General features: G+C 49.9%; 1 protein-coding gene across 2 annotated transcripts in view; it reads left to right on the top strand.

The window, feature by feature from the left end:
• The window catches only part of PLXNA2 (plexin A2), a 182140-nt gene extending 159616 nt beyond the window's left edge, over positions 1-22524 (top strand). For both annotated transcript variants that reach the window (XM_052815605.1, XM_052815604.1), the window contains exons 21-32: positions 824-966; positions 2656-2924; positions 7639-7705; positions 8329-8475; positions 8939-9098; positions 9488-9591; positions 14280-14379; positions 16624-16814; positions 17449-17618; positions 19533-19745; positions 20581-20731; positions 21653-22524. In XM_052815605.1, the coding sequence (XP_052671565.1) occupies positions 824-966; positions 2656-2924; positions 7639-7705; positions 8329-8475; positions 8939-9098; positions 9488-9591; positions 14280-14379; positions 16624-16814; positions 17449-17618; positions 19533-19745; positions 20581-20731; positions 21653-21748 (1811 nt within the window). In that variant the 3' untranslated portion in view covers positions 21749-22524. The remainder of the gene's footprint in view (positions 1-823; positions 967-2655; positions 2925-7638; positions 7706-8328; positions 8476-8938; positions 9099-9487; positions 9592-14279; positions 14380-16623; positions 16815-17448; positions 17619-19532; positions 19746-20580; positions 20732-21652) is intronic.
• The last annotated feature ends 4223 nt before the right edge of the window (positions 22525-26747 follow it).

Below are 26747 nucleotides of genomic sequence, written 5' to 3'. Positions count from 1 at the left end.
GGTGGGTTGAGACAAAAAGCAGTCTTGTTTCATACATCCTTCCAGCTGGAAGGGAGCTTAGTGAATCAAAGAAAAATAAATAGAAAGCTGCAAATTTCACAGTGTGACCTCTGTATATGTAGGGAGTTGCATTGGATTTGTTCAGCTGATTTTTAAAGGATAGCCTTGAAAGCACAGGACAAAGAATGAGATATGTTCAGGAGAGACCACAGCTTCGTCACGGGCACAGCCTAGCTGGGGTACAGAGACCTTACTGAGCCAGCATTTCATACTTTGGAGAATGAACACAAGGACACACATACAGCTGTATAGCATGGTGATGTTATGTTGTGAGAGGAAGAATAAATTCCTTCCTGACCCCTGCAGCAAGCAGTTCCTGCTTGGATTTGATCTGCATCAGATTAGATTATTTTGGCAACTGTTGATAGAGGAGGAGGAGAAGAAGAAAGGAAAATATGGGAGGCACCAAGTTATGAAAATAGATCCTCATTTCTATCTGCAGCCTTTAAAGGTGTTTTAGGTGTGTATACACAGGTGTGAACTGCATACAAATTAATAAGCACCTTTTGTTCTCGGCATCTGCTCTGTGCAGTCTGTACTCTCTTGCTCTCAGCTGCTGAGACAGAGTCTCCAAGGGTGAGGGTCTGTCTGAGCTATGTGGCAAGGTCTCCTCCGAATCGGTTTCCTGAGCTGGCCCATTTACGGTTGCTGCCGTGCGCCCAAGGAGAGCAGCCAGCCAGCCCTCCCCAAAGCCTCTGCCCCGCAGCCTCGGCTCCCAGAGCTCACATGTGTTTCTCTGTCTTGTTCTCTTCTCCCCAAATAGCTTTTGCAGAGCTGCAGACAGACATAAATGAATTAACCAGTGACCTGGATCGCTCCGGGATCCCGTACCTCGACTATCGGACGTATGCCATGAGGGTCCTTTTCCCCGGCATCGAGGACCATCCTGTCTTGCGGGAGCTAGAGGTAAGGAAAAGTCTGTGCTCCAGCCCTTCAAAGTTTCTGAGTCCTCAGGGAAGCCAGCATGAAACCCCAAAGCCCCTTTATGCCTTACATATATATATATATATATATATGCGCACATATATATACATTTCTTATTAGAGGCACTGGGGTTAGCAGGATGAGCCCCGAGTTAATTTTAACTAAGAAGCTGGTGTTTTATCTCCATTGCACATTGCTTGATTCCTTTCGGTTTCTTCTCCCAGGTGTTGCTTTAGTTTTATTTTATGGGTTTTTATATTGCTATAGGCCGGCAGCAAAGCATGCCAGATCAGTTATCGGCGTCTTTTTAAAGTCCCCTTAATCACCTTAGGTGCAGGGGAAGGCTGTGCGCCTGGGAGCACCCTGCCTGGAGCATCCTGCTGCTGCTGCTGCTGTTGCATGGCGTGTCCACAGGAGGGCAAGCGGCGTGCCCAGGCATGGCCGGCCTCCTGCCCGGCTGTGAGCAAGCGCTTGCATCTCCCTGGTTTTTCTACCAGTATGTGCAAAAAAAAAAAAAAAAAAAAAATATATATATGTGTGTGTGTGTATAAGATTTTCACTGAGGATTCAGAAAAATTGGTGACATAAAAGGGTCCATCAGATCACCTTGCAGATGGGCCCTGCTCACCTGTGAGAGTGCCAAAAAAAAAAATGATGGTGCTTCAAGAAACATTATCTGCCACCGGGCTCAGAGCTCCCTCTCGGAGACTGGCATTGCTCCAGTAAATCCTGAAAGTCCTGTTGCCTTCACACAGACCAGGGGGTGGCCCAAATCTTCAGCCGGAGATGTAAGAGGAAGAATTCTTGATTGCTTGTGCTCCATACGGCTGCATTGCTTTTCCAGGCAAGCACTACTTAGCATTAGTGCATCAAATTAGATTCCTCTCCAGTGGGCCACCAACACTGAGCAGTTGCCGTGGTGTTGGTAAAACTCACACAGGCTTTGTACCAGCCTCTCCCAGCCCATTCCCATGCTCTGAGTTTTCCACTCCCACACATTATGTTCACTGTTTAAATTGCCAAATAAGCTGATGCTCTAGCAAACAAATATGAATGCTTTTTATTTGTTTTACTCATGAAAAACAGAATTGCAGAAGTGATAAATGTGTTGCCAATTACACAGTTGCTTAATTATGTAACGTTAGTAAAACCAATACATAAGTCTCCAAGATGTTTGGTAAAGAGTTGCTTAATGTAGTTCATCATTTTCACTTGTAATGAATTACTTGAATCTGCAACTGGCTGAAAGCCTCAATTAATTTTTACACTTGTCCCATAGTAAAGCAATAGTCTGAATTAGTATTTAATTCACTTACAAGAGTGTCACTTTTTGTGCACAACAAGCAAAACTGTGTGTCATTTATAGGGCCGTTAGCCTTAAAGCAAGAGCTTTATGGCATGCAGAGGGTGCAGCTTGGAGCAACGATTAAGGCGAGCCGTCCTGAAGTGCTGGGGGAGGACAGAAAGGGTGACGCTTGTTCAGGACTGGCCAGAGACCGTGTTCGGGGATGCTGAGGCCTTGAGAGGTGGGGTGCTGGCTTTTGCACCCAGGGTTAAACAATTCACCCCAACCCTAGTGACGGCAGAGTGACCCCGCGGTGGTGCAGGGCTGCCCACCGGTCCCTTGTCCTCCCGTGCCTTGACTGATGGGCATCCTCTCCTCCACCACAGGTCCAAGGGAACGGGCAGCAGAGCGTGGAGAAGGCCTTGAAGCTCTTTGCTCAGTTGATCAACAACAAAGTCTTCCTGCTGACCTTCATCCGAACGCTGGAGCTGCAGCGCAGCTTCTCCATGCGCGATCGCGGCAACGTGGCCTCGCTCATCATGACGGGTCTGCAGGGCAAGCTGGAGTACGCCACCGACGTGCTGAAGCAGCTGCTCTCCGACCTCATCGAGAAGAACCTGGAAAACAAGAACCACCCCAAACTGCTCCTGCGCAGGTAACGCAGGGGGACGGGGAGGGGACGGGGCTGCGGGCAGGTCAGCGTGGTTCGCCGGGCTGGCACAGCCACACTGCTGGTGGCATCTGGTGGATCTGCGGGACCAGGGTGCTGGTGTCAGAAGGAAAACGCTGCTCTCCATGGGGGACTTCGGGTGACCGGCCCATTTCTTCGCCTGTCTCCAGGACACGGGGTTAACTCTATTCCGTGATTTCACAGATGGCTGAACAGGCTCTTAAATTGGATCCAAGAGAGCTATTACCTCTGCTGCGTGTCTCTCTCACTCATAATCTCCTACCTTGCCCCAGCAGTCCCCCCTACCCTGGCTTGGCTGAGAGTAGGTGATGATGCCAGCACTGTCACCTCTGCCATCCAGCTGCCTCCTGCCTGCCCCCGCCTGAGCGAGCTCCTGCTTCTCTCACCTGTGTGTGCGGAGACGTCTGAGCAGTTCAGCAAGGGGGTTTAGCCCCCACTGCCGGTCCTCAGGGCAGCATCGTGGCGGGGAGGTGAATGGCACAAAAACTGGAGCTCTCCCTCACCTGCACGTTGCTGGTACCAAGCAGCGCCCTGTGCACCTGGGCAGGGAAAAGGAGACGCTAGCTCAGGGACAGCAGGGTCTGGAGGAGCAGAGATGCAGCTCTTTCAGCCATCTTACCGGGCTTCAGGCTCTTAAGGACAGGAGCCTGATTTCTTACATGTCTGTACAGTCCTTAGGGTCCTTGTCTCCCATGAGCTGTGGTATTATTGTGATGAGTAGAGCATTAAAGACCTACTGAAGAAAAGTACCTCTCGGATGGGCAATGCCATGAATTCCCTGGAGCCGTCAGGGAAAGGCAGGCTGCCCAGCAAGGCTAGGTCTCCCTCCTGATGGCAGCCCATCCTCTGCAGCCAGGCTGCTTCTGTGACCTTCACCCTCACGCGTCTGAGCTACCTCGCAGGTATTAATGGGCTTTATCCTCACGGGATCCACGTCTGCCTGGATGGAGCAGCAGCGTTTGTGCTTCACAGCTGGGGGAAGGAGCTCAAGAATGGATTAAGCAACTCGCCCGAGATCATGTTGGGAAATGGCAGAAAGAAAAAGGGGAAAAGAGCCCATTAATGAAGGCCAGATCAGCAGCCACAAGTAAAAGACTGCTCCTGTTCTCCATGTCGTGAGCCATCTCTGTCCCACGTCCCTTTGGGTCCTGCAGAGCCTGGCCTTGGCCAGCGGCAGGAACGTGGCTGCCCCGTTGGCTGCGCCTGCGGCTCCGCCGGCATCTTGCTGGAGCGGGAGGATGAAGGAGAGGAGAGGATTTCACAGCTCTAGGAAAATTTCAGGGATTCCTCCAGCCGTAATGAATATACTTGACAGGAAATTGCTTTAAATCTGGCTGTGTTTGCGGAGGCAATAACTCATCTCGGAAAAGGAAGCCGTCTTAATTTCCCCCGTGGTTTGACGAGTTGCTGGGAAGGCATCTTCTGCTTCAGCCATCAATAATGACTTTTCGTGGTGCTCCAAAAAACACACAGCTGGTGATCAGAGTCATGCCCCCTCCTCCCCGCAGCACCCAGCAAAGAGACAGGGCTATGGGCAACACCAGCAGCGTCGAGGCTGGCTGTCCTGTGCCAGGATTTAGCCATTTCACGGGAAACCTGACCTTGAATGTTTCCAGGGATGGGGCATCTACCACCTCTCTGGTCCAGTGTTTCACCACCCTCAACGAAAAAAATGTCTTCCTTATATCCAGTCTGAATCTCCCCTCTTTTAGTTTAAAACCATTTCCCCTTGTCCTATCGCTACAGGCCCTATTAAACCTACAGCTGGAGCCCTGTCCCAGCCCTGTGCCCCGTGGGCTCTCGGGTGGTGTTGGTGCACAAAACAGCCCGGGCTGGAACGTCTTGCTCTGACTTAATAAGGAGCGATCAGCCACAAAGTGAGATACGGTTTTTTTATTTTTTGAGCTCTCTGGTGGCAGGAGTTGATAATTGGCACTCAGTTCTTTCTCTCTTTCTTCCTTGTTTCCCCCTCTCTCTTTCTTCCATGACTACCCCTCGCGGGAGACAGCAAGAAAGTTGACATTAAATCAAATAGCTGCTCTGGTTCCTGGCACAGAGCGCAGCACGCAGCAGTTCGGAGACCTAGATATAGCAGGGAAAATTAATAAAATACATATTTATTTTTTGGGTTCTCTCAGCTCTTTTTGTTTAGTTTTGTTTTATTCCTGGTGCCTCAGAAAGTCGGAGGGGCAGCCAAGGCGCTGGTTGCTGGCGTCAGACTCCCTTGGAAAGTCGTCTCTGGATCGTGCTTTGCCCTTGTTATGTGGTCAATATGTGAAGGTTTTTCTCCAAATCTAGGGATCCTTCCCTGCCACGTTAATCTTCAGGAGCTTATTTTTTATTTTAAAGGCAGCTCTATAACAGCATTTCAGATACCAGCCCAGCGACGGCGTAAGAGCGATGCCTGCCGAGGGGCAGCACAAAGCCCGGCAGCAGCTATCGCTGTGGCTCGGCAGAGCCCTCCCCGCATAGCGGAGAGAAAGAGAGGTCAGGCCCCGTGGTGGCGGGCAGAGTTTAAGGGATGGCTTACCCAGCCATCCGCCACCGATCCGATTTCAAAGGCAGAGGAGGCCAGGGAAAGTATACACAGCAGACTTGTTTGCAAGGAGCCTACAGTGCTCCTGCTGCACCCAGCAGCGATGAGGGTTATGAGCAGCCTCTTTCCTCAGCCAGTGTAGGACAGCGATGATTAACTCAATTGTTGGCCGTCCCCGGGACTGATGCACTGCAAATATCTCACGGTGTCAGTCTGTGTTGAGATGAGAGTGAGATTCAGTGCTTGAAGGTAAGGATAAATGGGGTTTGACAGAGATGCTCCGAGGTGTTTCTTTTTGCTGTTCCGTTCAGCTGATCTTGTATTTCTGATAAAGAAATAAAAGGGAACAGCTAGGCACAGGAGTATCCGATACCCTTCTCCCACACAACATGCCCCAACTTCTCTGTCACTCCATATTTCAGTTATTTTTACGCTGCTGGTGTCGGTGTCAGGGCATGAGCAGCCAACAGGGACAGGACACAGCATTACTTCACTGGTAGGGCTAATCGGAAGGCTTGCCAATTCTTAATTTAATATTCTATTAACAAAGTAGTTTATTAAATTAATATTCCCCCTGAAGTCCTGAACGTATAATTTTCTGAGTTTTTCACCTATTCTTTAGTTTGTATCACTGACTCTCCATTTTCCGTAGGTCACTGGTGTGGGAGTGTGCTAGTGCTTCTCCTCCTTAATTGGGTGACTGAAATATTTTAAGCAGGAGAAGAATGTGTGTGTCAATTTGTAGGATGGATTTTTAGGCACTTAATCAATTCAGGCTTAAATTCTTTGGGGATCTGCAGACATTTTCACAAATTCCTGGCAGATGTTGCGATCCTAAGAGATGATGGATAACGTGACCCCGGGTCTGCTTGCTGACTGGCATCAGTTTTTGTTTGCTGAAATCTGTGGCTTATACTTGATCTGCTTGACTTTGGGATCAAACCCTGTTGCTTCTATAGCGTGTGTTTTTCATTAAATGCCAGAGTTTTCAAACATGCGGGATGCTGTATAAATACATACCAAGAGGCAGTCCCTAATTCAAGGCAGCAGAGCAGATGGAGGAGAATAGGGAATATGGGTCCGGAGCGGGACTGTGACTCCAGGTCAGGATACGGGCGGAGGCGGAGGCTCGGTGCGTTGCCGTGCCCGCCGGGCATCTCCTGAGCAGGTTGGTGGCCCAGTGCTCGAAAAGGCGGTTGCCAGGAACGGCACCGGGAGCAGAGCTGCCGGCCAAGGGGACGAAGACGCAGAGAGATGCCCAGACCTGGTGGGACTGCTGCCTTGCTGCAGGCTCACGGTGAAGGCAGATGGTCCCCAGAGGAAAGGGTGCTGCAGAAGGCGAGGTATCGGATCCATCCCTCTTCGCTTGCTGAAATTTGGACCAGATCCTGGTAGCGCATGTGGCACGAGGGGAAGGCTGGTAGTGCGGAGAGCCACGTTGCCCAGGGTCACGTCGGCAGCTGGCTGGGCTGCGGCGGAGCAGCTCTCGCCCGCACGGCCTCACGGGCAGGCTGGCAGCCTCGCCTGCCTCCCCCAGCGTGAGCTGCGTGGTCGGGGCTCAGACGTGGACTGTGAGACACCCTGCCACCAGCACCGCCATCCTGTCCCTGTCCCAGGAAAAGGGATTGTGGTGCTTTAAGGAAAGCCTCCCGGTCCTGCAGAGCCAGCATTAAAAACTATCATTAGGAGCCATTGTATTTAAATTAGAGATAATCTCGGGCACAATGTGGGGAGAGGACACTGGGTGGGACTGGGGAGAAAGCTGCAATTTCCCTGCCATTGTCACTCTGCTGTCCCTGATTGCCAGGAACTGCTGCAAATCCCAGTGATTTACTGAGCCAGGCTGTAATTTGCGCCACGTGCAAGGAGCCGAGTGTCACCAGGCTCCCTGTCACCAGCCCCGTCAGGGCTGTGACGGGCTGTCAGCTGGGCAAGCTGCTGTCAGCTCGGTGCAGGGGGGGCTGGGGGGGACAGTGCTGGCCAAATCCTGCTGCCTGCCTGCTCCGGGGCCACGGCTCGGCTCAAAGCACCGCGGGAGCTGTGCCAGGGTGCAGCCGGGTGGTGCCACCCAGGGACATTTGGGGGCCTTCGATGCGTGGTTTGGGTTTGTATGTAACGTACGTGTCCTCCTGGCTTCCCTAGGACCGAGTCGGTGGCCGAGAAGATGCTGACGAACTGGTTTGCCTTCCTCCTCCACAAGTTCCTCAAGGTAAGGAGGGATGGAGCTGAGACCCCGCTGCTGCTTTGCTGTCTCACCGGCCAGCCATCCCCGGGGTAAATCTGGACTTGAACCAAGTCGAAAGATGTAGTAGCAAGGCAGGGGAGGTGGAAATTTGCTCAGAGATGCCTACACGTGGGGCTGCTGTCACAGCTTCCTTCAACCCTCAGATCGCCTGGTGTAGTTCTCATGTACTAGAGTTTCTGTTGCACCTCTTTAGTACTTAGGAGAAATTCTCACTTACAACTCCATGCCTGGGCTTCCATATTTTTTAACTTTATTTGTGGTTTTGGAAGCCCCACAAAATGTGCTTCAGGGGCGTGAACGACGAGATCAAGATCTCAAATTCCTTTTTTTACAGCCATATAGATTCAGTAGAGATTTACCAAGCCAAAGACAACATGCCCATCGAGCAATGGAGCTCATGGTTTTGGCTGTTCTCTCCGGGAGCTGCTGAGAGCTGAGCCTGGATTGCACGTGTGCTAAAGATTGAGTCAATGGGACTATGCCTCTGCTGAAATGGATCATGTGCAAAACCTGTGTGCAGGCCAGCGGTCCTGGAGGAGATGCACCTTCACCTCTGTGTTAGTTTTGCTGTCTGTCTCGTTGTGTAGGAATGTGCTGGAGAGCCGCTCTTCATGCTCTACTGTGCCATCAAGCAACAGATGGAGAAAGGTCCAATTGATGCCATCACAGGAGAAGCCCGTTACTCCCTCAGTGAGGACAAGCTGATCCGACAGCAAATTGAGTACAAGACTCTGGTGAGTGATCGCTGTAGAAGCTGCCACTGAATTGGTTCTGTCCTCCCCACCTGGACGTGAGCTGTTCTGACCTTGTGACCAGTGATTAGGACACTACCATGAAGCATAAGTGTTGCCAGTGCAATAAAGCCTCGTGCTGCTAGACCCATGCCTAAGTCAGGTGTGTCCCTAATTTGCATGTACAAATAGCCTCAGCTAAGATTTTGAAAAGCAGCGTTTGAGGGGAGTGTTTTGTCTCCCTGTGCATTGAGCATTGCTCTCCCTCTAGCAAATGAAAATGGACATCCAGGACTCCTATCTTAGTCATCATTATAAAGATATACTAGATGCAGTAGCAATGATGCAATTAGGGATGCAGTGGTTTTTTTATGAGAACGGGTTGTTGTGACACATGTGGTTACAGTTCTCCCAGATGCTTTTCTGAAGCCCTTTAGAGCATGGTGTGGTTCTCCTTCCCTTCCAGATCCTAAACTGTGTGAACCCGGATAATGAGAACAGTCCAGAGATCCCCGTGAAGGTGCTGAACTGTGATACCATCACTCAAGTCAAAGAGAAGATCCTCGATGCAGTATACAAAAACGTCCCATATTCTCAAAGACCAAGAGCTGTTGACATGGACTTGGGTAGGAGCTTCCCGGCCTCATAGGAGGGGGAAGATCAGAGAGGTTGATCAGTGATTCTTGGTGGGTTTTGCAGAGCTCGAAAACTAGAGCTCAGGCTACACAACACCATATGTGTTTCTGCCCCTAGAAAGCATGGGCATTGCTCCTGTCAGATGGGTTTTGAGCTCTGTGGTATCAGCTAATTGTCCGTTGACCACAGAGCAAATGATTCCTGAAGCCTCCTTCACTCTGCTGAGAATTTAGCTTTCTCTGGGTGCCTCTTCCTGGGACATGGGCTTTTCTACAGGCTCGTCTGTCCAGTAGTTACTTGGGCCAGAAGTGGGTAGAGCCTGTTAGTACCTTTTCCCTCTCTGACCATCGTGTCTGCCTGGTTTTTGCCTCTCCCGCAGAGTGGCGGCAGGGCCGGATAGCTCGTGTGGTCCTGCAAGATGAAGACATCACCACCAAGATTGAAGGAGATTGGAAGCGCTTGAACACCTTGATGCATTATCAGGTAGGAAAACAGCCCCAGCAGACAGCTCCCAGAAAGCTGCCAGGAGGGAAGAAAAGAAAAGCAGAAATTTAATTCCCAAGTATCTCATCTACCAAGACAGACAGGGAGGTCACATTTGTATGATAAACCAGAAGGGTTCAATGTGCTTACGCATTAGACGGGAAAGCAACCTTGACATGGATCTTAAAGAAACTAGCAGAGTTGAAAATTGGCTAAATTAAAACCACCAGCCGTGCTTGTGAGATAGAGGGAACAGTGGAGAGGGCTGAGCTGCCACTGCGGGGGCTGCGGCAGCTCATCTCTTGTATCCGTGATCTTTCTACGTGTTGACTCTTGATTATCGTACGAGGAGTGAAGAAGGGAAACAGAGCAAATACTTAAAATACTGTCACATGGGAGGGTTGAGGGAGTGCTGTGAGAAGGTACAGGATGAGGCCACGTTAAGAAAAGGTGAATATCAAGAGCTACATCTTGAGAGAGTGACATCAAATCTCCTAATCCCAGACCTAGTCTTCCAAGCCAAGTAACAGGAGTTCTGCCACTGAAGTCATATAAAACAAAGCTAGACAGCGAAGATGCTCTATTGTGCATCAGCCAGGTTGGGCAAAGTGACCTAAGAAATTGTTGCCATCTTTAGCTTTTGCAGCTTGCGTGCTCCAGCCCAGCCCAGGCTTCCCTGGATAGGCGTGCATCTGTTGGAAGGGGCTTCTTATGGCATGTGAAAGATGGAAAGAGAGGTAAAGATGGAGCTGAGGAAGGTTTGGTTGAAGAGAATCAAAGGCTTTTACTCAAAGCCTGTCTGCAGCAGAGGGTAACTGGGACCTGTAATTGGGACCTGTAACCTACTACTGTCCATCACTACCTACACAGAAGTGTTTAGTATTAAATCTGGCATCTTTCCCTGTTTATACACATCTCAAGTCCATCAGCATGACTCGTGCTGTGTAAGTTGAATGTGAGCCAGTATTGACAGGAGCCATATAATCAAGGAGTGAGGCAGAGAGAATGGCATAAATATGCAAAGTGCATGTGAAAAAGCACCTCAAGGGTCAACTTTTCCAAGCAGCCTGAAGGATTTAAGCACAGATTACTGTAAAATGTCATAAGAGTTGTGCAGATGAATTCCATTGTTTCTAAAATCTGTTTTACCTGACAGTTGCAAGGGATTAACCAACACTCAGGGAAGCAGCGAGACTTTATTATGCCTTGATCTTTAAAAGTCATCTTAAGGAAGTCACAAGTGAAATCCGTGTTTGTCTGATGTGTGTTGGGTGTGAGGGGAGGGAGTACTTTCGTTTTAGTGCCTGTGGGAAAATCTGAGCCACAAGTTTACCCTTAAAATAAACAAAATCCTTGCAACACTCAAGATGCTGCAGCTATTCCTGCCATTCGAATGTCAGTTTTGTTCTGGAACAAAGGAGAATTTTGCTGCCAAACATCCAAACAGGTAGCAATTGCACATGTCTCTCCCTGCTCTGGCCCGAGCTCTGCACAGCCTGACAGAGCTGTTTCAGCCATAAAAAGAAGCCAAGTTCTCTGCACTGCAACAGAAATCTTGTCAAGGCAGGGCTTTTGCCAAAAACAAACAGCAATATATATTTTTTTTTATTCGCACCAGGTTTTTTTCTGTTTGAGTAATAAATGTTTTTATTAGGTATCAAAAATACAGATGCTCCAGGACTACACAGTAAAACAAATATGTGGGCAAAGGCACAGCTTAGAAGAGGGTATAAAATCATTTGAGTTTCAAGCACTGCTGTCTCACCATTTTAACAGGAGTGTTACATATAAAACAGGTGTGGTTCAAGCCATAAAAATGAAATCTAGATTTCTCCAGCTTCTGGAGAACTAGTGGAGACGATTTCTAAATTTCTAGAAAAAACAAAAGCTAGCTCTGTAAAGCTCTCTCCATCTTTTATTCAGAGCTGTGCTGTCTTTATTCTGCTCTGAAGGCAAAGTGATCTCTGGATTTGCACACAGTAATGGGAGATGCACAGCCCCTGTTTCCATTGGATAACACCGGGCGTTTTGTGGTCTTTTGCGGAGGTGCTGTTACCTGGGAGTAAGCGCTGAGGCAAGGACCAGAACCTGCCCGCTCCCCGCAGCCTTGCCCCTGCTCCTGATTTCTGGGGTCCGTTTGCTCCAGGGCCCCGTTCCCTGCAGCTCCTGGACTCGGACTCCTGCCAGGGACCAAACCAGCCTCCTGCTCACCGTGGTCTGGGGCAGGGTGGGGAGGCTCTGCAGGGGACAGTTATTTAATTCCAAGAGTTTCTCAGCTCTGCACTCGGCTGCTGGATTTTGACGCTATTACATTTGTTTTCTACATGTTTAGGATGATAAAAATACAATGTATGTATCTGCATCAACGGATAAAATGTATTTTTCATGGGAAGCCTTTGCATGTAAAAGCCAGATTGGATTTAAAAAGAAATTTTCATCTTTCTGTAATATTTTTGAACCACTTTATAGAATTGTATAGAGAACTGTATGCCTGCTGCTTATTTCTTCATTTATAAAAATAGATGTATAGGTTAAATAGGCATAATTCTTTGTTAAATTCTCTGGAGCTTTTAAACTATATTGTAAGGAATTGTATTACATTTGTGTAGTGTCCTTTTGGTTTCATGCCTATTAAAATCCATGGGAGAGTCTCACCCTGCGTGGCTTTACTCAGGAAAAATGAAACACTGAATTTAATATCAAATGATTTACAGTGGCTCATGCAGGGTTAACTCTGAGGCAGCAGAGCATGAATACCTGTCAGCCACTGTGAGTCTGGAAGGGCTGAGAGACTAGAAAACTATTTTAAATGAAAAATTAGAAGCAAAGAGGGAAGATTTGTGTGGAAAATGAGACCCAGGAGCTGAGGGTGGCGTGGATGTGGAGCCAGCATCCTCGCTGCATCCTCACTACCCCGAGCAAACACAGTATTATTGTCTGGGCTTCTGCACTGCTGCTCTCCCTGCTCCAGGTTTTATTTTTATTTTCTTTAAGGTGTTTTGTGCAGCATGTTTCCAGCTCGTAGAAGACTCGGAATATTTATAAAGTTGTAAAACAGCCAGCCAGCTTTGCAGGCATCTCTGGGGTTTTATAGTAGTGTGGCAACAGCAGAGCGAGATGGGAAATGAATGTGTGTTACATCTGATGTTAATTTGCACGCTGGTATTTTTTAGCTGACAAGAGCCATTCGACCCAAAATTTAGAGAGTGAGAGTCCTCTGTGTGTGTGGAATTTTTAATGCCTCTTTCCCAGTTAACCACAGCTCTGGTGAAAACAGATCCCGGCACAGGGGCCGGGGAGCTCCTGCCTCTGCGGGAGCACCCAGGGCTGCCGGCACACTCAAGTTTCTCCCTAGTGGAATTGAACTGAAGTGGCAGCTAATAACAGCCTAAGAAAATAATATCACCACTGATTGTTCCTTCCCTTGACTTAATAAATTCGATGAAGGGAGGCAGGAGCAGAAGAGGAAATAACAGAGGTGTTTGAAGTGTTTTGCTTAGAAATACCTCACTTTTGTACTGTGAAACACAAGTGGCTATTATTTCCACCGTCACTAGCAATAATAACAACTCGCATTTACATGAAACCTTTCATCTGAATGGAACCCAAAGCCTTGAAGGCAGCGAAGATCGCTGTGTGCGGCTCACCTCGCGGCGGCAGACGTGGCACAGACACCCCTTCTGCTGACAGTGCGGGGAGACGCCGGGGGAGCAAAATCCAGCTGCTGCCCTGGAGCTTCCCCGTGCGTAGAGACAGTCCCGAGTCCCTCACAGGACTCTGGGCAAATAAGGGAGGACTTAGCCCCAAAAGCAATTTCTCCAGCACGAAGAGGCGTTTCTTTCGTGCAGCTCCTCTAAAGAGCGTGTTGGCTGAGCCCCGGCGGGTCCGTCAGCCTGCGAGATGCGGTGACTCCGCTCTCTGCTCCCTTGCCATGCTGCACCATGGGCCACGAGTTCAAAATTAAAAGACGCTCAGGCCCGTTCCCTGGAAACCTGCAGATTCTTAATTAAGGGAAATAAGTTAAAAAACTTCCAGTGACTACTAGATTTATGGGGAGGATAAAATTAAACATGGCTACTAAAATCTGCTATAACAAAATCTTGTTAGCACTAATGTTCATTTATAGTTTGACTTCCCAGCATTTAATTCCTTCTCTGGTGCAGTAGAGGGACTGACAATTTAACTCCCTGAAAGATGGCTTTATGACTTGCTCAGCTGTAAATCAAACTTTTAAAGTTCGTAAAAATTGCTAAAATAAAAAATGGTTTAATAGGAATGTTTTATGGTCCATAACGTTATTATAGCCGTTTTATTCCCCCTGCATTGTTACTTTAATTGGATCACAACAATTCTTGAGATTCTCATTTTTATTGGATAAAACGTAATCTTAAATCAGAACAACCAAAAACATCTTCAATACGTCTTTTGATTTATCACTCCTTTCCTTCAGTCCCTTGCTGTAGAGCTTCTGCCGACCCAGCACAGAGCTCAGCCCGACCAGGAGCGCGTCTCTGCAAGGGCTGGCCGGCAGGATTGCTCCCGGCGCCCTCGGGAGCTCCGTGCCGTGCCGACAGCTCCCTGCCCAGGCTGGGATTTCTGTTACCTGCGTTTGCTGGATGAGCAGCTGGTGATCGCAGTGTGGACGGTGGATCTCGCTGATCTTTTCTTCTCTTCCTTTGCCTCCCCAGGTATCAGACCGCTCAGTTGTGGCTCTCGTTCCCAAACAGACCTCTTCCTACAATATTCCTGCCTCTGCCAGTATATCCCGGACGTCTATTAGTAGATACGGTAAGAAGCAGAGTTAAGGGCTGGGAAACGATGGCTCACAGGTAGTGACTGGGCATTGCTCCTGCTGCACTGCTCATTTTAGAGCCAGCCTGGAGCTTGCAGCTTTCCTTGAGGAAAGTATCTTGATGGGGCTGGTATTGAAGCTGCCTTTGTTGCAGGAGGGCAACACCTTAAGGGAATTAGGTGGGGACAAAGCAGCATCTTCCCCCAAAGAACCACACCACCTCAGCCAAAATGAAAGTACATTCATGTGCCAAGCAGAAAAACGTCCTTGGCTGCTGGTTTTTTTGCAAAGGCTTTTCCGTCTATGAGCAGAACAGCAAAAAGACCAGAGAAGCTGAGAGGAGGGAAAAGGAAATGCCAAGCACATGAGCAGCCTTTGGAAATGTGGGTCTTGGAAAAGCCCAGGGAAAGGCTTTTGGCTCAGAGGGGCTGGATGCTGCAGAGCACCCATGGGGCTCCTGCTGCAGGAAAGCAGCTTTGTGCCCCTTGCCTGCAAGCAAGACTGCACGAGAGAAAAGCCTGATTCCTTCATCTATTTCTTCTTTAAGTGGAGGATCCTGAATTCTTAGCTAATGGGTCAAAAATGGGTAACGGCAATCTTAACTCGGCGTGCTTGGATGTGCACACCTGGGAATTCATTATTTGCATAATAGCAGGGCTCGGCACTTTACAGAGGGTCCCTGAAGACGCTGCAGCCTGAGTAAATGAGTCTGCGAGGTGCCAGGTGTGCATTTATAGCACTAAATCCACAATAATGGTAATAATATACTTCCATAAAAGGCAACAGTGGCAAAATCTCTAGTGCACTGATCTTTCGTTATCTTTCATTTTACAGAGTGTTTTACAAATGAGAGGTCTCTTGACAAGCCCGTCTCCTTCTCTTGTTTATAGCTCCCAAAATAATGGGGTTTTTTCTCAAGCAAAGGTTCTGAGGAGCTGTCCACAGGAGACTCCTTAGGCAAAAGCCAGGAGAAAAGGCATTTCTCCCGGCGAGATGTAGTCCACCTGACTTCCCATGCTTCAGGTGATGGAAAAACCGAGGCTGGGTCACACAGCCTGAGTCCTCAGTGCTCATTGATCTATGTCAGATGGAAAAGCTTTTGCAAACTACCAATATGAACTATCATTGCTCATGTTAAGATTAATACTTCTAATTGTGCAGACAGAATTTAAATGAGATACTTATTTACTTCCCCCATTATATGTCAGTACAGAGCTATATTTAAAAATAGAATTACTAGATGCTTTCCTAGCTGTCCCCCTGTCTGTCTCCTTAATTATATCAGTTGGAGTACTCATTTATCTAAGCCTTAATCAGGGATGAAAATCTAGCTAGTTTGGTAATGACTTGCGTATTTCCTTCGGCTGATTTATGATTGATCCCCTTACTCTCAATGAGGAGGGTGAGCTGTGAATCGGAGGCTAAACTTGAGAAAATGCACAAGGTTCCCAGAGAACAAAGAAGTTAAGTAAGAGGAAGAAAAACCCAACAACACATGGTTGTGCTATTCAGCCCCATACCTCGGCTTGAAGACACCGTGGATGGGATCCAGGGAGGCACATTCTTTGGGAAGTTAAATGTATCTCACATCCCTCCGTGGTTTCCAAGCAATTAAGGGAAAAACCTTTGTCTGCTCCCCTTCGAGCTCCCCTTTCCCTGCCGGGAGGAGGGCAGCAGCAGGGACAGCAGGGAGGCCGGACCAGCTCAGCCCCGCGGGCGGCACGGCCGGGATGCAGGACTGGCCTCGGGCTCTGCAGTCGGTGCTCAGCTCGAGCCCTTTCTGCTCTAGTGAAAACCTCAAGAACAAGAACAGCAGTTTCTTCCGCCCTTTGTGCTGGTTCTGCCGGGCATCTTGTTATTATTTACAAAATACTGATATCGGGGCTCCAGCGCTGCAGGAATTGGTGCCCAGGGTTAATGTGTGTGAGCTGTAACTCATGGACCTGCATTACTGAGTTCACATAAGTAAAAGAGGTGAATGGAGCGGAACAGTCCCATGTCTGAGTGTGAAAACAGAAAGGCTTGAGTCTGAGGAACTCTATTCAGAGAAGACCGACACATATCTTTGGCAAACGCCAAATTTTGTTGGTGCCTAGGTTGTATTACGTTTCACTACTCCATAAAAAAGCCAGTGCAGATGATTTTGGCATTAGTGAACACAGCGGCATCACTCAGAAGAGACAGGGAAATGAAAAAGGGGTTTGCTTTGAGCGTGACCGACTTCTCTTCCCATCATACAGACTCCACCTTCCGCTACACCGGCAGCCCCGACAGCCTGCGCTCCCGGGCCCCCATGATCACCCCCGACCTGGAGAGTGGAGTCAAGGTCTGGCACTTGGTCAAAAACCATGACCACGGAGACCAGAAGGAAGGAGACCGGGGCAGTAAGATGGTGTCTGAGATCTACCTGACCAGGCTGTTAGCTACAAAGGTAACTGCCATGCATGAAATTCCCTTGGGAAATGCATAGGGAGGTCCCTTTAGACACACTTGTCGGGTGTCCTGTGCAGTCCCTAATGATGCTCAGCTCCCGGGGGGTGAGGGGACTGTCCCTGCCAGGCTTTCCTGGGCCCCAGGGGTTGGGTGGCTCCTGGAGCAGCAACAGAAAGAGAGCCCAGATTTCCTCACACTGCAAGGTGATTGCTGCAATACTTGATTCTTCTGCATGGTTTTAAAACACAAAGAGTTGGAGACACGCAGCACTGCCTGTAAATACTTAACCGGTTTCCTTGGCCAGAGAGAGTTTTCCTGCCTTTCACCGTGTGTTCATCACTGTAGATAATGCAGATTTGCTTTTCAAAGCAAAAAAAATTGTTTCAGGTTAGTAATAAAGAGTAAGCGCGGGCGTGAGTAGCTGCAGGCTGGAGCGTTCCCCCGGGGTCCCCCAGCAGCGCAGTCAGCGTTCGTAAAGACCCCGACCTGACTTATTCCTGCGGGGTCCGTGGCAGCGCTTTGCGGGGCTGTGCAGAGCTGGCAATACCATCTGGCATCCCCTCCTACCGCCGCTGCTTAGCCAAGCGTGCGCCCGTCCCTCCCTTCACCTTCTCGGTTGCTGCTCCCATTAGGGTACGCTGCAGAAATTTGTGGACGACTTGTTCGAGACGCTGTTCAGCACCGTGCACCGCGGCAGCGCGCTCCCACTGGCCATCAAGTATATGTTCGATTTCTTGGATGAGCAGGCAGATAAGCACGGCATCCATGACACAGATGTGAGGCACACATGGAAGAGCAATTGGTAAGAATGGAGGAGGAGGGTGGAAGGGGGGCAAACCTCAGTATTGAGCAATTACCTGTGTCCTGGGGAAAAACAGGATGGGGAAGAGCTTTGGGAAGGCTGGGAACAACCAAGTCCTGTAGCTCCAAAGCATGAGATGTACCACGAAGCCACGCTGATGCTTTTCAGCCGGCACCGCTGCTGCCCCAGCGCCCCGTGCAGATGTGGCAGTCGGGTTTGATCCTGGTTCGTGCTGACCCCCGTGCACACGCGAGCTGAAACCCCGGTGCAGTGTTAAACCACGAGCCTGGCTATCTGCGAGTCCTCTACCTGGGTGGGAGCTGGGCGCTAGCCTCAGGCCATAGATCCACACATCTGGACTTTGGAAATTGCTGGCTTTGCAGAGCCGGTCTGGTAGCTGGAAGCAGGGCTCCATGCTTGCACCACCCTGCCCGTGCAACCGTGCTGTGGCACGAATGTCGGCGCAGGCTGGGAGGGGAGAGCTCGGCGAGCGGCTGCACCTTCCCCATCGCTTTGGGCAGCAGCTGGAGCAGCTGGGCAGCGGGAGAAGGGGCAAAGGGGGGAAGGAGCCAGCCCCGCATGAGGCCAACATGGACTGCAGCCAGGTTCAGCTTTCTCCGAACAATGGGAACTCTCACGTCTCTGCCTCTGCTGTTATTTTAGGATTAAAAGCTCCGTGGGTTAGAAATTTACCTCTCTGAGGAAGGAAAAAAAGCACAACAAATGGTTGCTCCCTGAAGACTTTGTATTTTCCCCTGACTCCCTCGTGGTTTCAAAGGCCTCTAATCATCACGGCTGCCAAAGCTGGGTTCCCCGCTAAGGCTGTGGGAAGCTAAAAACAATTTATTGAAAGCCTTAGAAGAAGGAGTTATTAGGATAAAAACTCTAGAATCACAAAAAAAGATGAGACTTCTTAACGCAATAAAAAAGAAAGCGCTGACCAGCAGAGTTTGCTCTGCCAGAGCCATCAGACCACACGAGCCCTGGTCCTTCCTTCTGCCCCGGGGCTTGGGGAGCTCGGGAGGAGGGCGAAAATTCAGTCTCTGAACTAACAGCTCTGCTGAGCACTTATTTGGCTGCAGCATTCCCAGAAAGGGGATTTTTGTGGGGAGGTGGGAGAAGGCTTGTGCCACTGGAGCAGGTCAAAGCAAACGGGGGCTTGGAAGGGAGAGCTGGGGTAATGGGGAGCTGGCACTGCCAGGGACGCGGCTGAGCTGCTTGCCTGCAGTGCAGCAAGAGTTAAGGCTGAGGTCTTCAGTGCAGCTAGCTGGATAGACAGAGAGAGCTGAGACTTGAAAGGTAATAGAAAGCAGCAGCTGTTTTTTTGATCCTGCTATACAGCCGAAGAAAAAAGGAATAATAATTCCCCTTTGATTGCAAAGGCCTCAGGATTTGGGGACAAAGCCTCTGATGCCTGCTGCACCGCTCGCAGATGATGGACTGCGGAGTGGCCGAGCAGCGGCTGATTAGCGCGGGGGCAGCAGTGCCGCTGCCCCGGGCTCAGCCCCGTGCCGCAGACTCCCACTCTGACAAACTCGGTTTAATGGGCTCTTTGCGGAGCTGCTCACCCAGTACCGCCGAACGCTGCTCAGCTCTGCCCTGGCACAGACAGCCTGCCCTCGGCGCCTGCTGCCCGCCTGGCTCTCGCCTCCTTCGCCTTTCCGTGCAGGATCAGACCCCAGAGCGGCTCCCGGGGCGCGCAGGGCAGCAGCGTCCAGCCCAGGCGTTGCGGGACCCGTCACAAGCAATCCAGGCAGGACTGGGCTAACTGGTGTTTGAGGGACCTGGCCCAGCTCCTAGTCAGATTATTGGTGCTTCCCACCATTTGTATTCTGCTTGGGAACACAAACCGCAGCAAGTGTCCTTTCCTAGCCTTTGTCTAACATTTAATTCTGTTTCTTGATTTCCCTACAGCCTCCCTCTCCGATTCTGGGTGAACGTAATCAAAAACCCCCAGTTCGTGTTTGATATCCACAAAGGCAGCATCACGGACGCCTGCCTCTCTGTTGTGGCTCAGACCTTCATGGATTCCTGCTCCACCTCGGAGCACCGCCTGGGCAAGGATTCCCCCTCCAACAAGCTGTTGTATGCCAAGGACATCCCCAGCTACAAAAGCTGGGTGGAGAGGTGAGCGGCAGCAGCATGGGTGCCGGGCTGGTCTGGGTGCTCCGGTCCTGCCCCACCTCCTGCGCCGAGCAGTTTTGCTCTTGGCGGCCAATGATGCAGCGGGGTGGCTCTTGCAGCGAGCTGGTGGCACAGCTCAGCCCTACTCAGCATCTCTGCTCTTATTTTCAACTTTTTACAGACCAGGATCCTGTTTTGCTAGATGTAAGCATAAAGGAAAATGATGTCCTTTTCCCTGTGTTGTCCTAAAAGCAGATTCATTACCCGGAGTGCAATAGACCAATCTTACACACTCAGGAAAGATATTGCTTTTTATTCGGGCCTGGGTGCTCGGTAGACTTTCCACAAATCAAGCACACCAGATTCATCAGGTGTGTCCCTTTTGTACAGTAACAACTGCATTTAATTTATTGAACTACTCCTACCTAGTACATATTCAAACTATCTGATGCCTATGCGTAGGATTATATACCCACGACACATCAAATGCCTCCTCCGCATGCGTGGGGGTCTCGGGTGGTCTTCGGTGGTCATTTGGGGAGGTATCCCCTCCTCACCTTGACCGCTAAGTCGCTCTGTATTGGGTCAACGGTTCCTTTTCCTGCCAAGAGGAACGCACCATCAATCAGGAAGACTAGAAAGGACCAGCATGATCTTGGCTACTTCTCTAGGTATTATTAAAATTGTTTGAAGTTGAAAATGATTAACTAACTTAATTTAAAACAGGATTTTCTATATCTGACAGCGCCTGCAGAGCTTTGTTGAAATCCCAAGGAGAAGAGGGGCATTTTGAGCCTTCGTGTTTCTCACAGCCTCCCTTGGCCTCTCCTTCCCGCAGGTATTACGCAGACATCGCCAAGCTCCCCGCCATCAGCGACCAGGACATGAACGCCTACCTCGCCGAGCAGTCGCGCCTGCACTCCGTCGAGTTCAACATGCTGAGCGCGCTCAACGAGATCTACTCCTACGTCAGCAAGTACAGCGAAGAGGTGGGTGTCCCCGGGGGCGGGCGCGGAGGCGATGCCACCCCCGCCGCACGTGCGGCGTGGGAGAGGAGCCGTGCTTCTGTGCGGCAGCGGGTCACGCAGCTTTCCCCCTCGCTGCCACCCAGGGCTCCTTCCTCCTCCCTTGTCCTCGACGCAGCACGACCGTAGCTCGCACCGCTGCTGTCCCGCTCTGTTCTGTTCACGCACAACGAGGTTCGGGTCCTGGCCGTGCCTGTAGCATACTTCCCAGGAGGATTGAGAGCTAAAATATTGTGGAAGCAACTGGATTCCTCAGCCTTGGCATACGCCCAGTGCAGCCCACTCCTAAGTGCAGTGGAAAATCATCATGACCCAGTGAAGCTCCCCAGAAACATCCCTGTCTTTTGGGAACAGTGCGGTACAAATCCCATGTTGCAGTGACGCAGACTCCTGTTTGCAAAGAATCCCTGGCAGCGTGAGCTCCTTTAATGAATGCATCACTTGAAACCAAGTTCTCGCCATCTGTTCCACCCCTTCATTTCAGTGTAAGAAGAACCTATTTTGCAATTATGTCCGTTAAAAGGAAGGGTTTTGTCATTTAATTGCATGTATGCATTTGTGATACAATGCTACAGCTATTTTCCGATTAGGGCTTGAAAGTCTCATAACTTTCATGCTAAATGAGACAAGAAATGTGGAGTACAAGGTACAAGAGCGGGAATGATTGTGTTGTGCGGGTAACGTGCACTGAGCGGTCCAACAAATCAATGAGCACGGCTGCGGCATGGCGAAGCGCTCGTCGCGTTGCGTTGCCGTTTGTTATTTAAGTTTCACACATCCGCATTTCAAGTTGCTCACATCTTGCTGCCCACCCACCTCTACCACCCCCTCTCGCACACTGACTTCTTTCTCTTTTTTTCTCCCTTTTTATTTTTTCTATACCAGCTCATTGGGGCTTTGGAGCAGGATGAACAGGCACGTAGGCAGCGTCTGGCATACAAAGTAGAGCAACTTATTGGTGCCATGTCTATTGAGAGCTGAAGAAAGGTTGCGGTGCTCACGGACGGCAAAGGGCAGAGGATTGCACGGACTCTCGGGAATTAAGAGGGAGAACAAGCAAGAAAGGCGCTGGACACATATAAATACCAAGGCTCTTCTCGGGGGAGCAGAGACTGGCCCAAGGACTGACTGTGTTCAAAATCATGTAGGATCTGGTTTGAAAAGGCAGGAAGAGAAAAAGAGAAAGCATCTCAATCAAAGTCAAATCAAGATGGATCATTTTTTCGAGCATACGTAGAAAGAAGGAACCTGGAAAGTCTGGATGTCTCCATGACTGCTGCTTTGCATGAAAATTGTTTGATGTATATTAGAAAATAAAACTTTATTTAAAGGGTTTTTTTAAAAAAAAAAGAAAAAAAAGGGAAAAAAAAAAAGAAATAGAGCAAAAACCACAGAGGCCACAGAGATAATCCTGGCAACAAGGTTCAGCTCTGAATCCTGTCCTCAAGAGACTCCTGAGGATGCGGCTCAAGCATTCTGCTAACGGACTCTTACGGCAATTGGAAAGTTTGGAAAACCGAAATTTTCTTCTTTTTGGGATCTTATAAAAAATATGAGCACAAGTTTGCACCACACCTTTTTACACAAGTAAAATAGCAGTTTAGCCAGAAAATAGTTCAGTGGCTGAGTAACTTATAGGCACTAGAAGGAACTTTACCTGAATCGCAAAACCATCAGATCATCCGACCTGTCTTGAAATCCAGCTTTACCTATGTATTTATATAGTGTCAATATATCTATATTTTTTTTAAATCCCATTTACTGTTGAACAAGGAAAGATCTGGTTTTAAATGCTTTCCCCTTTTCCACCCCCATTCCGCCTCGCCGGACGCCGGTGCCGCCGCGGTGATCCGGCAGCACCCCGCGCGGCGGTGTGGCCGCGGTGGTGCCCGGCCGCAGTCGGCGCGTTGCCGGTTTCTGCAGGTACAGTTTGCGCAGAAGCGACCGGCTGCCCTCTCCCCGTCGGGCCGAGCTGGGATGAAGCCTCCTTGGTTGTGTTTTGGTGGTAGTTTCTGGCAGCCGCCTCTGATTTCTTGCAGTAAAAACCAACAAACCCCCAATGTTTACAGTGAGCGATACTTGAAAAGACTCGACGTAGCGAGATGAGATATTTATTGCTTTTCTGTTTGGCTTGCAGAGTTGATCAGCACAGGCTCCCTTTGAGTTTCTCTGCCAGCATTCGTGGTGTCGCCCGGGGTCAGGCGCAGGACTTGTATTTCCACTGGGGAGGGGAAAGAAATCTTTGCTCTAGGCAAGGGAAAACCTTAACCAGCACTCCACAGGCCAGCTAGCGCTGTCGTCTTGTCTCTGTCTCGGCGTCTCGTTGTGATATTTGGTTCCTTGCTGGCCCCGACAGGCACATGTTCTTGTGGCCAGTGACAGGCAAATGTTTGTGAGTGTTATTTCTTTCAAAGACACCAAAGCTTATGTGTGTCCCTTTGTAGAGTGCCAGGAGGGGAAGGAATGCTGTAAATATTTCTCTCTGTAATAAATATTGATATTTGTGCAGGCTGCAGTGGGGAGGACAGGGTGATTAGGTCTAATGGAAATACAAGTATTGACTGCATGAGCTTGGCAGTGGCAGCAAAATAGCTCCCGGCTTCTGCTCAGCCCTGCCCCGGCAGTGCCATGCCGGCCTGGGACCTTAGTTTGCAGCTGGTGTGTGTCGAAGGAAAATCCATTTTCATATCCATCCCCCTCCTCCACCGTTCGTGCCCAGAGGAGCCCGGGAGGGTCACCGCGGGCTCCCCGTGCACCAGGAGAGCTGCCGGCTTTTGGTCTCGAGACGCAGTTCTAAGAGGAGCCAGCAACAGGGGAGAGGAGAAGCACGTAGAGAAATACTCAGGAAACTTGTTGTTTTAATGACCGTTCAGTAAAAGCCATGCCGAGTCCGCTTTCTTTTGGTAATCCACTTTTGTGAGTTTCTCTGGGCCCTATTAATACTCTGGAAGAAAATACTAATGATAACGATCAACATTGTGCAATAAGTTCTTGACATTTACAACAGCCTGAGCCTTTTAACTGGAGGGCTTGGATTTACTGAGACATGGAGAGAGCTGGCAGAAACAGAGAAACTGAAAGCAGAGCAGGATTCGTACTGCCTGTTGTCAGGAGAGTTCCCTTCCCAGGGATCCTTCTCCTGCGCAGTGAATCTAATTTCAAAGACAGAAAATGTGCAAATGTCCGCGTTGTCCTATTAAAGTCTGGCATCCCGGAGCCCAGCGCTGCCGACGTGGTGAATGAGCCGTCAATTGTGGCAGCCGCCAGCCTGCCCTGCTCTTCGCTGCTGGTGTTGCAGGGGATTGCAGAGTGTCAGGTTTTGAAATCCTCCAGGGCTCATTTTTTATGGGTTTCTGTTACTGCTTTTCACAGTGATCCGGCATGAAGCTTATGTGAGTGATTTCCAGATCTACATTCTAGTTGTGGTCATTGTTTTGGGTATCCAGATCGTTCACCAAATTCTTATGGTACTCTGAAACCCAAAGAAAGCATTCCAAATGGCTTCGAGATGGTTTCCAAACACTTCTAAATATTTGAAAATAGTTAATAGTTAAATATCTGAATAGTTATCTCTGCAAGATTCACAAAATATGAGTGCTGCCCAAAGCAAAGACCTGGCTTTTCATCATCTAGGTGCTGGTGAATGTGTGCGTGCCCTACAGCCCGCGTCAAGCCCTTGTGGTCCTCTTTTCTTCACATCTATTGGAGAGGCTTTTGCGTAGCTGCTTTTAAGCCTACTTTCCTCCTCCTGCTCTCTACCTTCTGGCCAGGAGCATCCCATAAACAAACATTTTGTCATTCCCCCCTCCCCAGTATTTTCTCAGCAAAGGCGGAGGTCCCCAAGCATCCCCTGGGTACCCTGGCAAGGGGTTTGCCGGGCAGTGCTGAGGGTGGGTGCTGCAGCAACCCAGCAGCGATGCCAGCGATGCCGGTGACCAGTCTCTTTTCCACGTCTTGGCTGCTTGGCTGGTTTGCCCTTTAACAGCCTCTCCCCCTTCCCCTGGCAGGAGCCTGGGAAAGGGCCCGTAAACTGGGATTAACCTGGAAGGTAAAGATGAGGGGGCAAAAGAAAAAGAATTGCAGAGCCCAGAGGGATTGGTTTGTGAGCAAGGATTAAAAGAATCCAACGTGTCCAAGCTTGCTAAACGCGGGGTCTGTATTCCATGAATACACCAGCGCGCCAAGCAGAGAAGGGGACAACAGTTTATTTTCTGTGCTGTGGAAGGAAGGTGAGCAGAGGAGAAAAGGGAAAGCAGGAGGAGCACTTTGCAAACCAGTAAGCTATTACACTTTTGACTGACTTCCAAGGGAAGCAGCAGAAACATCTCTTCTTCCATCATCTGAAAAGGCTTTAGGAGGATGGCATAGAGAACAGCATGGTGCTGACTGGAAGGGGTGGCCTATAAATAATCTGCCAAGCGTCTACTTGTGGTGGTCGACATGAATTACGGATCTTTACAGGCAATTATACGGAATGAAGCAACATATCCCCTTGGGGCAAAGTGCTTGTAATCTATTGCCCTGTTTGCATCCAACTTTTCAGTTACTCCTTTGGGAAGAGGAAGCCTCAGATCTCAAAATGGCATTTTCTTCGCACTTGCAGCAAACTGGACTCAAGGTTTGGTCAGGAGGGGGCAGTGACTTTGCCTTAGATGAAACGATTTCACATCCCTCTCATTGCCCCCTTCCTCCTGCAAGGCCAGTTGGTGTTTTGATTCTCCGGTTCACTTCGTTTCAGGTATTTTGACATCAAAGTGGGAGACGTCATTTCCCGGAATCTCTCTGCCTGGTGTCACTGCTTAAATAATTCCATTTAATCTTCTGCTCATGAGCTATCAAAGCACCCACTCCAAGGGGGAGCAAGGTGCTAATCAAACGCTTCTCCACCTTGAAAGCCTTTATTAAAAACCCATATACAAGAGTGTAACTTATAGGCAAGCTTGTCTCCGCATGAGCCCTGCTGTGGAGCACCACAACGCTGCAGCCCACCAAAGTACAGAGGATGTGGACGTCAAGCGGTCCACGCTTTGCCATAAAGGATGAATTTATGTTTAAAGGGAGGCAGGAGAGATCAGCACGGCCAAAGTGCTGGAGCCCCAGTGAGATCCAGCACGGACCAGTCCGCAACTGCGTGAAGACCCACCACAGGAACCAGCGCTGAGAAATAAAACCGCAGAGCCATGGCCTCGCTGCTGGTGGGCAGCAGCATCACCGGCAGCACGCGTGGCGGGGAGGTTTCTCCCCAAAAGCGGCTGGTCGTGGCCGTGCCGGACGGCAGTGCCTTCCCGCAGAGTCTCGGTGCTGTGACACAGTGGGGATGGCGAGGGCAGCCGCTCGACGCGGTGGCAAGAGAGACCTTCATCACAGCAGTGCCTTCAACACACTGTCTTAAAATCCTCACGGCCCGTCCCCACGTAAGTTCTCTCTCCTACCTTCAGCTGGACTTCACCAAAAATGTCGTAATGTAGGAAACAAGTTGGGTGGGCGCGTGGAGGACAAAAGCGAGAGGGCTTAAAGCTCTGGGGTTGCGTTCCTGCACGCTGCTGACTCTGAGCGCCTCGGTGGGAGTCGTCTAAGTCTGCCTGGAAAGGGTCGGAGCGCTTCCCTCCTCCTCCGGTGGGCACGACCTACAAACGAGGTCTTCTTTCCAGAAGTCCCACGCAGCCAGCGGGGATGAGGAGCGCCGACCTGCCCGCTGCCCTCGCTGTCCCCCGGGCAGCAGGTTGGCAAAGGGCAGAGCAGCTCCCGGCACGGTCCCTGTGATGCTCCTGTCCCAGCCTGTGCCTCGAACCTGTTCCCTGGCAGCAGCCCAGCCACATTCTCGCCGGTCGCTGGCTCTTCTCCATCCAGTTTGCAGTGCTGTCAGAGCTCACCTGTCACGGGGACTCAGCTCGCCAAACTAAATGAAACTAAAATAGACTGACTTGAATAAGCTGGGACATCAGGGAAAGCTCACGAGAGACTGTACCCTGGAGAGAAG

Source organism: Harpia harpyja, chromosome 19 (assembly GCF_026419915.1).
Source record: "Harpia harpyja isolate bHarHar1 chromosome 19, bHarHar1 primary haplotype, whole genome shotgun sequence".
Classification (NCBI taxonomy): Eukaryota; Metazoa; Chordata; class Aves; order Accipitriformes; family Accipitridae; genus Harpia; species Harpia harpyja.
Note: the sequence above shows the minus strand (reverse complement) of the source record. Positions and strands in the feature narration are given on the sequence as shown.